At 45.6% G+C, this 12,960-nt stretch overlaps 2 protein-coding genes across 2 annotated transcripts in view; one reads left to right on the top strand and one right to left on the bottom strand.

Annotated features, from left to right (window-relative positions):
• Window positions 1-12,960, top strand: part of LOC133575713 (uncharacterized) — a 177,242-nt gene that overhangs the window by 17,132 nt on the left and 147,150 nt on the right. The window lies entirely within an intron of this gene.
• The window catches only part of LOC133575772 (uncharacterized), a 39,740-nt gene that overhangs the window by 4,518 nt on the left and 22,262 nt on the right, over window positions 1-12,960 (bottom strand). The window contains exon 3 of the mRNA XM_061928597.2: window positions 4,862-5,078. Within this exon, the coding sequence (XP_061784581.2) occupies window positions 4,862-5,078 (217 nt within the window). The remainder of the gene's footprint in view (window positions 1-4,861; window positions 5,079-12,960) is intronic.

Here is a 12,960-nt window from a genome sequence, read left to right on the forward strand (position 1 = left end):
CATGGACAGTGAGTGGGCAAAACTGAGGTCAACATTACATCAAGCTGCCTCTGAAACCATCGGCTTTACTCAGAAGCACCATCAAGACTGGTTCGACAACAGCTCGGTAGAAATACAGGAGCTGCTGGACGCCAAGCGCAAAGCCCATGCTGCCCTGCTCTCCAACCCTCACTCTCCATCACTCCTCCACCATTATAAAACAACCAGAGCAGAGACACAGAAACAACTGCGGCTCATGGAAAATGAGTGGTGGCTCAAAAAAGCCCAGGAGATCCAGGGATATGCAGATGCTAATAATACCTACGCATTCTACGCTGCTGCAAAATCCATCTATGGCCCACAAAAGCGAAGCATCGCTCCAGTAAGATCCGCAGACGGACATGTGTTATTCAAGGATAAACAACAAATTCTTGAGCGTTGGGCTGAGCACTTCGACTCACTGCTCAATAAAATAAACCCCTCTGATCCATTAGTGCTCAATGCACTCCCAGATCTCCCGCCTTCTCCCTTCCTTGATGACCCTCCCATGTTCAGTGAGGTTCTTACTGCAATCAGGAGTCTCAAAAACAACAAGAGCCCTGGCCCTGACGGAATTCCGGCTGAGATCCTAAAGAAGGGAGGCTATCTACTAAAGCGGAAGCTGTTTCACTTCATACTAGCCATCTGGCACAGGGAGGCCCTGCCTCAAGAATGGAAAGACAGCAACATCGTCACCATCTACAAGAGGAAAGGAGATAAATCATCTTGTGGAAATAGTCGTGGCATCTCCCTTCTCTCAGTGGCCGGCAAGGTACTTGCAAAGATTATGCTTTCTCGCCTTACATTTCTAACAGAGGGCATCCTCCCAGAGACACAGTGTGGCTTCAGAAAGAACCGAAGTACACTAGACATGATCTTCGCTGCCCGTCAAATCCAGGAGAAATGCAGGGAACAAAACAAGGACCTCTACATTACCTTTATTGACCTCACCAAGGCCTTTGACACAGTTGACCGTGATTTGCTCTGGAGCATCCTCAAGAAGTTTGGTGTCCCCCCCAAGTTTCTCAACATACTAAAACAGTTTCATGATGGTATGCAGGCCTGTGTACTTGTAGGCAGTGAGCAGTCCTCCTCTTTCCCCGTGAAAGTAGGGGTGAAGCAGGGGTGTGTACTGGCCCCAGCGATCTTCAATCTTTTCCTGGCAGCAGCCACACTCCTATTCCGGCAGTCCATCACGAAGGATAGTGGTGTCTCCATCGAGTTTCGCCTGGATGGGAGCCTATTCAACATCCGGCGCCTACAGGCAAAGACGAAGATGGCAGGCACCAACATCCAGGAGCTGCAATATGCAGACGACTGCGCACTCCTCGCTCACACTCCTGATGCCATGCAGCATGCACTAGACACCATGTCATCAGTCTACCGCTCACTAGGTCTGGTGATCAACATTCAGAAAACAGAGGTTCTCATCCAGGAGAGGTCCCCATCCCCTACACCCCCTGTCTTTACCATCAGCGGCACACCCCTCAAGCTCGTTGAGCAGTTTTGCTACCTCGGCAGTATTCTGACCCCAACATGCCAGATTGATGATGACATCCAGGCTCGTATCAACTCAGCCTCCTCTGCCTTTGGAAGACTGCGCTCCCGGGTGTTTGAAAACAACCACCTTCGAACCTCAACGAAAGTGTTAGTCTACAGGGCGGTGTGTGTTTCAACTCTGCTGTATGGGTCAGAAGCCTGGACAATATACCGCAGACACATCCGCTGCCTTGATGCATTTAACATCAGATGTCTCCAACGCATTCTTGGCATCACATGGCAGGACCGAGTTCCTCATACGGACATCTTGCAGCGCACTGAGTCCATAAGCATAGAGGCCACCCTGGCAAAGCGACAACTCCGGTGGGTTGGTCACACCATCCGGATGCCAGGACACCGATTGCCTCGTCAGATGCTTTATGGTCAGCTCCTTTCAGCCAGCAGAAAGCCCGGAGGACAAAAGCTGAGGTACAAAGACCAACTGAAAGGGATATTGAAGAGGTGCAACATCAAACCCCACGAACTTGAGACAGCTGCAGCCAATCGATCGCTGTGGCGTTTGCTGTGCCATGACGGGGTCATGTATCTGGAGGAGTGTCGGAACCAACACCGGAGGGATCAGCGGAGGCGAAGACACCACCCTGCAGTTCCAGAACCATCCCAGCCCCCTGATCCAGGCCTGACATGTCCCCACTGTGGCAGGACGTGTGGTTCCAGGATCGGACTTCATAGTCATATGGCGTGGCATCGTCGCCAGCAACGATAGCCACCGACCAGAGCAACAAAATGGAAGCTACGTCATCTTCGACTACGATGGACCGCCTAAGCAAGTGTGTGTATATATGTGTATATATATATATATATGTATATGTGTATATATACATATATATGTGTATATATACATATATATATATATATATATATATATATATATATATATATATATATATATATATATATATATATATATATATATATATGTATGTATGTATATATAATCTCCTGATGATTGAGGGAACCCCCTCATGAAACAGGCCTGTAGAGATGAAGTAGTCTTGTGATTTTTTTCCCCACACATACATATATACACACACACACATATATATATATATATATATATATGTGTGTGTGTATATATGTATGTGTGTGTGTGTGTGTGTATATATATATATATATATATATGTGTATGTATATATGATAGATGATAATATTAAGTATACATTTGGCCAACGATAGAGATTTTAAAGGGGCCCTATTATACAAAACCAACTTGTCTTACCTATGGTAATTGGGATCTGCATTAATCCTGAAAATATGAAATCAGATCATGGTGGTATTGCAGAGATATTTATAAAACAATCTTGCCTTACTTTCTACTTCCGCCAAACGAACTGTTTGGAAAGTGCCCAGTTGGTGACATCACAAATTGGAAAAACCATCAGCGGATTATCCATACATGGTATAAAAGTAGCCAGAGTGCCTTGTGTGCGTACGCCATTGGTCAATAAGATCCTTCTTTTCTCTATCCTCTTGTTGTGGGGCCGACTGGCTCGTACATGGACATGCATCCTCCGCTGTTGCCATTTCTAATACAAAGTAGTGTACAGTTCAAACTTATATATGTCTGTAGACTCGCTATGGAATCGTCAAAAACTACAAACCCCGTTTCCATATGAGTTGGGAAATTGTGTTAGATGTAAATATAAACGGAATACAATGATTTGCTAATCATTTTCAACTCATATTCAGTTGAATATGCTACAAAGACAACATATTTGATGTTCAAACTCATAAACTTTATTTTTTTTTTGCAAATAATAATTAAGTAGGAATTTCATGGCTGCAACACGTGCCAAAGTAGTTGGGAAAGGGCATGTTCACCACTGTGTTACATGGCCTTTCCTTTTAACAACACTCAATAAACGATTGGGAACTGAGGAAACTAATTGTTGAAGCTTTGAAAGTGGAATTCATCCCATTCTTGTTTAATGTAGAGCTTCAGTCGTTCAACAGTCCGGGGTCTCCGCTGTCGTATTTTACGCTTCATAATGCGCCACACATTTTTGATGGGAGACAGGTCTTGACCGCAGGCGGGCCAGGAAAGTACCCGCACTCTTTTTTTTACGAAGCCACGCTGTTGTAACACGTGCTGAATGTGGCTTGGCATTGTCTTGCTGAAATAAGCAGGGGCGTCCATGAAAAAGACGGCGCTTAGATGGCAGCATATGTTGTTCCAAAACCTGTATGTACCTTTCAGCATTAATGGTGCCTTCACAGATGTGTAAGTTACCCATGCTTTGGGCACTAATACACCCCCATACCATCACACATGCTGCCTTTTACACTTTGCGTCGATAACAGTCTGGATGGTTCGCTTCCCCTTTGGTCCGGATGACACGATGTGGAATATTTCCAAAAACAATTTGAAATGTGGACTCGTCAGACCACAGAACACTTTTCCACTTTGCATGAGTCCATCTTAGATGATCTCGGGCCCAGAGAAGCCGGCGGCGTTTCTGGGTGTTGTTGATAAATGGCTTTCGCTTTGCATAGTAGAGCTTTAACTTGCACTTACAGATGTAGCGACCAACTGTATTTAGTGACAGTGGTTTTCTGAAGTGTTCCTGAGCCCATGTGGTGATATCCTTTAGAGATTGATGTGGGTTTTTGATACAGTGCCGTCTGAGGGATCGAAGGTCACGGTCATTCAATGTTGGTTTCCGGCCATGCCGCTTACGTGGAGTGATTTCTCCAGATTCTCTGAACCTTTTGATGATATTATGGACCGTAGATGTTGAAATCCCTAAATTTCTTGCAATTGCACTTTGAGAAACGTTGTTCTTAAACTGTTTGACTATTTGCTTACGCAGTTGTGGACAAAGGGGTGTACCTCGCCACATCCTTTCTTGTGAAAGCATTTTTTGGGAAGCTGTTTTTATACCCAATCATGGCACCCACCTGTTCCCAATTTGCCTGTTCACCTGTGGGATGTTCCAAATAAGTGTTTGATGAGCATTCCTCAACTTTATCAGTATTTATTGCCACCTTTCCCAACTTCTTTGTCACGTGGTGCTGGCATCAAAATCTAAAGTTAATGATTATTTGCAAAAACAAAAAATGTTTATGAGTTTGAACATCAAATATGTTGTCTTTGTAGCATATTCAATTGAATATGGCTTGAAAATGATTTTCAAATCATTGTATTCCGTTTATATTTACATCTAACACAATTTCCCAACTCATATGGAAACGGGGTTTGTACAACAAAGTGGGCGGGGAAAAGACGCTGTCAAAGTGGAGGCACGTTGATAGAAATAAAATGATATGTGGATGTTGTGCTTACTTGGAGTGTGATGAAGCTGTGAGGACTCAGGTAGTTTGTCTTCATGCTCTTCAGTCTTCACAGAGACAACAGTCAGTGGAAACTTGCTGACATCATCCTCCTCCTGCCCTAGAAGACACTCTCCCTCCTGAGTGATCCACACTTCCTCCTCTTCCTCTTTAATGTGGGGGGGCTGTGGATCCTCCTCTTCCTCTTTAATGTGAGGGGGCTGCTGGACGTCTGTTGGGTAAATAAGTAAATAAAATAAAGAGAGAATAGAAATAGTTTTGGACTGACATTGTTAACACCATGACATTATTTGTGTTGAAAGTGTGTAGCTAAACCAGCGTTGGCGCTAAGAATTTTCAAAATGGGGTGCCACAGTATAATTTTGGGGTCCCAATTTTTTGTAATTGGTGAGGTCACACACTGATGTTGGTGGAGAAGGCCTGGTTCTTTCATTCATCCCAAAGGTGTTCTATCAGGTTCAGGTCAGGACTCTGTGCAGGCCAGTCAAGTTCATCCACACCAGACGCTGACATCCATGTCTTTATTGACTTTGCTTTGTGCACTGGTGCACAGTCATGTTGGAAGAGGAAGGGGATGCAAAAAGTCCCGGGATGCAAAAATGTCCAAAACGCAAAAGTGAGAAAAAGTCGTCAAAAGTCCCCCCAAATTTTCTAAATACCTACCCAGGTTCGAGTCCTGCAAGTCCCGCCGCCGGCCGCGCAAGTCAAAATGTCCATAACACACCCAGCCGAGTCCCACGGCGGGTGGGGGGTAAAAGTTGGAAAAGTCGGCAAAAGTCCCAAAAATGTTCAAAATACCTACCCAGGTTGGAGTCCCACAAGTCCCGCCACTGGCCGGGATGCCTAAAATGTCCAAAACGCGCCCAGCAAAGTCCCACAGGAAGGCGGGGAGAAAAGTGAGAAAAGTCGGTAAAATGTTCAAAAATCACACCCGGGTTCGAGGTAGAGACTCATGTGGGACTCCAACCTGGGTAGGTATTTTGAACATTTTTGGGACTTTGGCCGACTTTTCCAACTTTTATCTCCCGTCCCCGTGGGACTGGGATGGGTGGGTTATGGACATTTTGGGCGTCCTGGGACTTGTGCGGCCGGCGGCGGGACTTGTGGGACTCGAACCTGGGTAGGTATTTTGAACATTTTTGGGGACTTTTGACGACTTTTTCTCACTTTTGTGTTTTGGACATTTTTGCATTCCGTGACTTGTGCGGCCGGCGGCGGGAATCGTGAGACTGGAACACGGGGAAGTATTTTGGACAAAATTGGGACTTTTGACCATTTTGGCCGCCTTTTCCGCTCTCCTTCCCCGCCTTCCTGTGCACCATTGCTGGGTTTGTTTTGGACATTTGGACAAAAATAGTTTCAAGCATGTTTTACTCAATATAGGTCATCAAATCTCAGCAACAAGCTGTAATATCTTACTGAGATCATTTAGGAGCAAAACACTTAAAACAAGTAAAACACTCGAACATAAAATCTTATGTATGGCTGCGCAAGGTAAATGTTGGAAAAGTCGGCAAAAGTCCCAAAAATGTTCAAAATACCTACCCAGGTTGGAGTCCCACAAGTCCCGCCACTGGCCGGGATGCCTAAAATGTCCAAAACGCGCCCAGCAAAGTCCCACGGGAAAGCGGGGAGAAAAGTGAGGAAAGTCGGTAAAATGTTCAAAAATCACACCCGGGTTCGAGGTTGAGACTCATGTGGGACTCCAACCTGGGTAGGTATTTTGAACATTTTTGGGACTTTTGCCGACTTCTCAAACTTTTATCCCTCCTCCCCATGGAACTGGGCTGGATGTGTTATGGACATTTTGAGCATCCCGGGACTCGTGCGGCGGGACTTGTGGGACTCGAACCTGGGTAGGTATTTTCAACATTTTTGGGGACTTTTGACAAATTTTTCTCACTTTTGCGCTTTGGACATTTTTTGCATCCCGGGACTTGTACGGCCGGCGGCGGGACTCGTGGCACTGGAACCCGGGGAGGTATTTTGGACAAAATTGTGACTTTTTACCATTTTGGCCGCCTTTTCCCCTCTCCTTCCCGCTTTCCTGTGCACCATTGCTGGGTGTGTTTTGGACATTTGGATGAAAATAGTTTCAAGCGCGTTTTACTCAATATAGGTCATCAAATCTCAGCAACAAGCTGTAATATCTTACTGAGATCATTTAGGACCAAAACCCTTAAAACAAGTAAAACACTTGAACATAAAATCTGCTTAGTGAGAAGAATTATCTTATCAGACAGAAAATAAGCAAATATCACCTTTATTTGAGATATTTCATCTTACTTAGATTTCACTTTTTGCAGTGAAACTGTCTCCTTTTCATGAACAATATAAAAACAAAGCAGTGTGTCATCCTCACAAGACAATTCACCTTTCTATTAACAATATATTTAAGAATAGTGTCAATAGTGAAATATAAAGTTAGTAAAGATGTGAGAGTAAGAAGTCAACAAACCTGTTCTGTGTAACACAACTTGATGTTTCTTGAAAACAGCGTCCAGTAGTTGATGTTGACGCTCCTTCTCCTCTTTTGTTGGACAAAGTTCCTCCTCATACTTTGCTATCGTTCTTTCGCACATTTTCACACAATCACAACACTTTACACTCACATTTGATCTCTACTTAGCGTTGTGTTGACAACGTCCGCGTCTCTTTGTTAGCAGCTAACAAGCTAAGCTAACGGGGAAGCTAAGCTAACTGGCAAGCGAAGCTAGCACGAGTGCGCTCAGACTAATGCATCCGAATAGAAACAATTATTAACGATATTTACTCTATTAAACGACGCACTGATGAAGAACACAGAACAATAACGTCTTCTCTGTCAAACGCCATCTTGTATTTTGTTTGCTTCGGTACCGGGTGCTGCGGGGCAGGGAGTTCGGCCGCCATCTTGAGCCGGTCAAGCTGCGCGCGCAGCTTTTGTAAGCGACCGCCCACTGAGGATATATATATATATATATTTATCTTTTTTTATTTATTTTTTTTTTTTTAATGAATAATTAATGCAAGCAAAATGTGACGTAAATAAAACTAACATGTGTCTATATAGTTCATTATTTTAGTATGCACGAAGCAGAAATAATTAGAATACACTATGGACTGGGTTTGCTTGATTGTTAAAAAGATGCACATATATTGATTGTTTATTACTGATATTTAGGAATACAGAAGTGTAATTTGTTTCAAAATACACTATTTTGTGCATTACTGATTATTTAAAAATATCGAATTCATGTTTCAAAATTAGAAGTATAGAATATTCTGTAAACATCAAATTATAGGAATATTATACTTTACTCCAGGTGTGTCAAAGGTACGGCTCGAGGGCCGGATCAGGCCCGCCAACAGGTTTTACCTGGCCCGTGGGATGAGTTCGCTAAGTATAAAAATGAACCTGAAATTTTTGAATGAAAGAAACAGCTGTTCTAAATGTGTCCACTGGAGGTCGCAATAGCAATTCTTTGTATCTTTGTAGATATGTACAAAATAAACCACGTGATGTGAGTACATCAGTCGAGGAAAATGATCAAACTACATAAATAACATCCTGTAGTGTGATTTTGATATCATTTTCTTATCTTGATAGCTTGAAAATGAACACCAATGAGTTGACTGATGAACATTATCACATAATGTATTCAGAAAATAGAAATAACGACAAATAAAGTATATCCATCCATCCATCCATCTTCTTCCGCTTATCCGAGGTCGGGTCGCGGGGGCAGCAGCCTAAGCAGGGAAGCCCAGACTTCACTCTCCCCAGCCACTTCGTCCAGCTCTTCCCGGGGGATCCCGAGGCGTTCCCAGGCCAGCCGGGAGACATAGTCTTCCCAACGTGTCCTGGGTCTTCCCCGCGGCCTCCTACCGGTCGGACGTGCCCTAAACACCTCCCTAGGGAGGCGTTCGAGTGGCATCCTGACCAGATGCCCGAACCACCTCATCTGGCTCCTCTCCATGTGGAGGAGCAGCGGCTTTACTTTGAGCCCCCCCCGGATGGCAGAGCTTCTCACCCTATCTCTAAGGGAGAGCCCCGCCACCCGGCGGAGGAAACTCATTTCGGCCGCTTGTACCCGTGATCTTGTCCTTTCGGTCATAACCCAAAGCTCATGACCATAGGTGAGGATGGGAACGTAGATCGACCGGTAAATTGAGAGCTTTGCCTTCCGGCTCAGCTCCTTCTTCACCACAACGGATCGATACAGCGTCCGCATTACTGAAGACGCCGCACCGATCCGCCTGTCGATCTCACGATCCACTCTTCCCTCACTCGTGAACAAGACTCCGAGGTACTTGAACTCCTCCACTTGGGGCAAGATCTCCTCCCCAACCCGGAGATGGCACTCCACCCTTTTCCGGGCGAGAACCATGGACTCGGACTTGGAGGTGCTGATTCTCATCCCAGTCGCTTCACACTCGGCTGCGAACCGATCCAGTGAGAACTGAAGATCCTGGACCACATCATCTGCAAAAAGCAGAGACCTAATCCTGCAGCCACCAAACCAGATCCCCTCAACGCCTTGACTGCGCCTAGAAATTCTGTCCATAAAAGTTATGAACAGAATGGGTGACAAAGGGCAGCCTTGGTGGAGTCCAACCCTCACTGGAAACGTGTCCGACTTACTGCCGGCAATGCGGACCAAGCTCTGACACTGATCATACAGGGAGCGGACTGCCACAATCAGACAGTCCGATACCTTATACTCTCTGAGCACTCCCCACAGGACTTCCCGAGGGACACGGTCGAATGCCTTCTCCAAGTCCACAAAACACATGTAGACTGGTTGGGCAAACTCCCATGCACCCTCAAGGACCCTGCCGAGAGTATAGAGCTGGTCCACAGTTCCACGACCAGGACGAAAACCACACTGGTCCTCCTGAATCCGAGGTTCGACTATCCGGCGTAGCCTCCTCTCCAGTACACCTGAATAGACCTTACCGGGAAGGCTGAGGAGTGTGATCCCACGATAGTTAGAGCACACCCTCCGGTGAAGGGGAGAAATAAAGTATATATACTAGGTAATTGTAAAAAAACAAAAAACAACAAGAACATTATGATTTGTACAATTCCAGAATGTGCTTGTTCTATTTTTAAACAAAGAAAACAATCTGAAGTTGTCTTTATTTTGAAGTTATCGTGCCGTGATTTTACCAGTCCTGCCCACTTGGGAGTAGATTTTTCTCCATGTGGTCTCGCATCTAAAATGAGTTTGACACCCCTGCTTTAATCACATGCTTTTAATGCAGCGTTTGCAGCTTCAAATCTGACATGACTTCTACTTCTTGCCAAAATGAAAGGGTTTCTTCCACAGGCTGACTTTTAAAGAGCTATGCATGCATTTGTGACGTCACGCCTGGACTACTGTCATTCTTTGTACGTAGGCCTGGATCAGGTCTCTCTCCGGCGGCTGCCGCGCTTGCAGAACTCTTCTGCTCGTCTTTGAACCAAAACCAAACGACGTGAGCACATTACCTCTGTACTGGTCTCCCTTCATTGGCTCCCAGTCACTTTTAAAGCTTGTTTGAAAATGTATTGTTTTTCAATGCTTGCACCAAGTAACCCCGCCCAATCTTATTGAGTTGCTTCAGTCTTATTCTCCCGGCAGGACCCTGAGGTCTTCAGACCAGCTCCTCCTGGCTGTCCCTAAAACCAGACTCAAAACCAGAGGAGGTAGAGCCTTCTCAGTGGACTGTGGAACAACCTTCCACGATCCATTAGATCCTCCCAGTCTTTGAGCCAATTTAAATTTAGGTTAAAAACCAGTCCAAACTGGATATCTTGTTTTTTAAAATTTTTATTCCATCCATCCATTTTCTTCCGCTTATCTGAGGTCGGGTCGTGGGGTCAGCAGCCTAAGCAGGGAAGCCCAGACTTCCCTCTCTCCAGTCACTTCGTCCAGCTCTTCCCGGGGGTCATAACCCAAAGTTCATGACCATAGGTGAGGATGGTGTCGGAGGCAGATATTTACATATATCTGTATTTAAGTGTTACTTCTTTAATTTCATAATCATATTACAAAACAGCTAGTGTTTTTCTTCCAATTGTGGTCTTTTGGTTGTCTGCAAATACTGTGTGCTAACCTTGGGTATAGAATGTAAGAAAGAGAGATACTCCTTCTTCTTATCTATTCTTCTGTCCAGATGCGGAGGACAATGGGCATGTGTTTGGGCTGAAAAAACAAGACAGCGAGGGTGGGATGGAGAGAGACTTGATAGAATAGAAGGTTTCCATATTTTTTAGGGCAGACCATCTTAGCTAAGCGATTGAATGTTCTATGCTGGACTGGTCTCATATACATTTACAAAGCTTTGCAAATATATTACAAAATACCTATGCTGTCTCTGGTGGTTCTTTTACTCAGCTTTAAGTGTCGTAAAGAGCTTGGGAGCGACGACCAGAAACTTGAATTCCCTGGGAGGAACAACTGGTCGAAACGCAACAATTGAAACGTAGATCGACCGGTAAATTGAGAGCTTTGCCTTCCGGCTCAGCTCCTTCTTCACCACAACGGATCGACACAGCGTCCGCATTACTGAAGACGCCGCACTGATCGGCCTGTCAATCTCAACATCCACTCTTCCCTCACTCGTGAGCAAGACTCCTAGGTACTTGAACTCCTCCACTTGGGGCAAGATCTCCTCCCCAACTTGGAGATGGCACTCCACACTTTACCAGGAGTGTTGAGCGAGGTGCGGAAGTCCATGGAGGGCAAGGCAAGCTCGGAGATCCAGGGACAGGAAGGAGGTCATGGGCAAGAGCAAGGCGTAAAAGTCTGTGTCCAGGCGGGAGGTCGAGAGCCAAAGAGGCAGCCAGGGAACCGGAGACAATACGGGGAGACGAGACACACAGCTCGTGACCAGGAAACGGAGGAATGCTGCTGGATTGCGACAAGGGACACAAGACAAATGAACGCAGAGAGAGAGAGTGTGCGCATAGAGCTAGACACGTGTAGGCTTACTGTACAGAACTGGTAGCGACGTCCTGGCCCGGAACGCAGGTTTGCTCTGGCCTAAGAAGCGCAGAGGACTCATCAGCGGCAGGTGTGTGATTGCTGATTGATTGCAGCTGTGCACCGGCGCAGCTACTGCAGGAGTGGCTTGAAATTGCGCTCAGTGGAGTGCACAGATGAATGCGCATTGGAATGCGCCCGGGCCGTGACAGAACTGTTGTGATGGAGCCCTCTCAGGTTTGGAGGCTACTCTTGAATAAAGTTGGGAATATACTAGAATCATGTGTGTAAAATTTAAAAAACATCCATCCATCCATTTTCTACCGCTTGTCCCTTTTAGGGGTGGCGGGTGCTGGAGCCTATCTCAGATGCATTCGGGTGGAAGGCGGACAACATTCACACTCACATTCACACACTAGGGACCATTTAGTGTTGCCAATCAACCTATCCCCAGGTGCATGTCTTTGGAGGTGGGAGGAAGCCGGAGTACCCGGAGGGAACCCACGCAGTCACGGGGAGAACATGCAAACTCCACACAGAAAGATCCCGAGCCCAGGATTGAACTCAGGACTACTCGGGACCTTCGTATTGTGAGGCAGATGCACTAGCCTCTGTTCCACCGTGCTGCCCCAAGTAAGCAACATATTTTCTTTAACTGCAGCCACCTCATTTCAAAGAGGAAGGGGAGGAGCCACATCCCCCTTACTCTAAGGAGGAAGAGGAAGTGTGGATCACTCAGGAGGGAGAGTGTCTTCTAGGGCAGGAGGAGGATGATGTCAGCAAGTTTCCACTGACTGTTGTCTCTGTGAAGACTGAAGAGCATGAAGACAAACCACCTGAGTCCTCACAGCTTCATCACAGTCCAAGTAAGCACAACATCCACATATCATTTATTACAATGTTTGGAACACATTTTTATCCAGGCTCCAACATTCTCTCTCAGGGTGAAGGTATACTTGCTTTTTAACACGACCATTTCCAATAAACATGTTTATTGATCGTCAACAGTATAATTACTGGTTTGCAACCATGTGACCTAGACGCCGCTCCCCCCCTTACCTCACATGGTCTGATAAAAGCGACACATTCAACATGGCTGCTGTTTATTTACGCTCATGTCAGCGTATTTTAACGGTCTAGT

Source organism: Nerophis lumbriciformis, linkage group LG33 (genome assembly GCF_033978685.3).
Source record: "Nerophis lumbriciformis linkage group LG33, RoL_Nlum_v2.1, whole genome shotgun sequence".
Lineage (NCBI taxonomy): Eukaryota > Metazoa > Chordata > Actinopteri > Syngnathiformes > Syngnathidae > Nerophis > Nerophis lumbriciformis.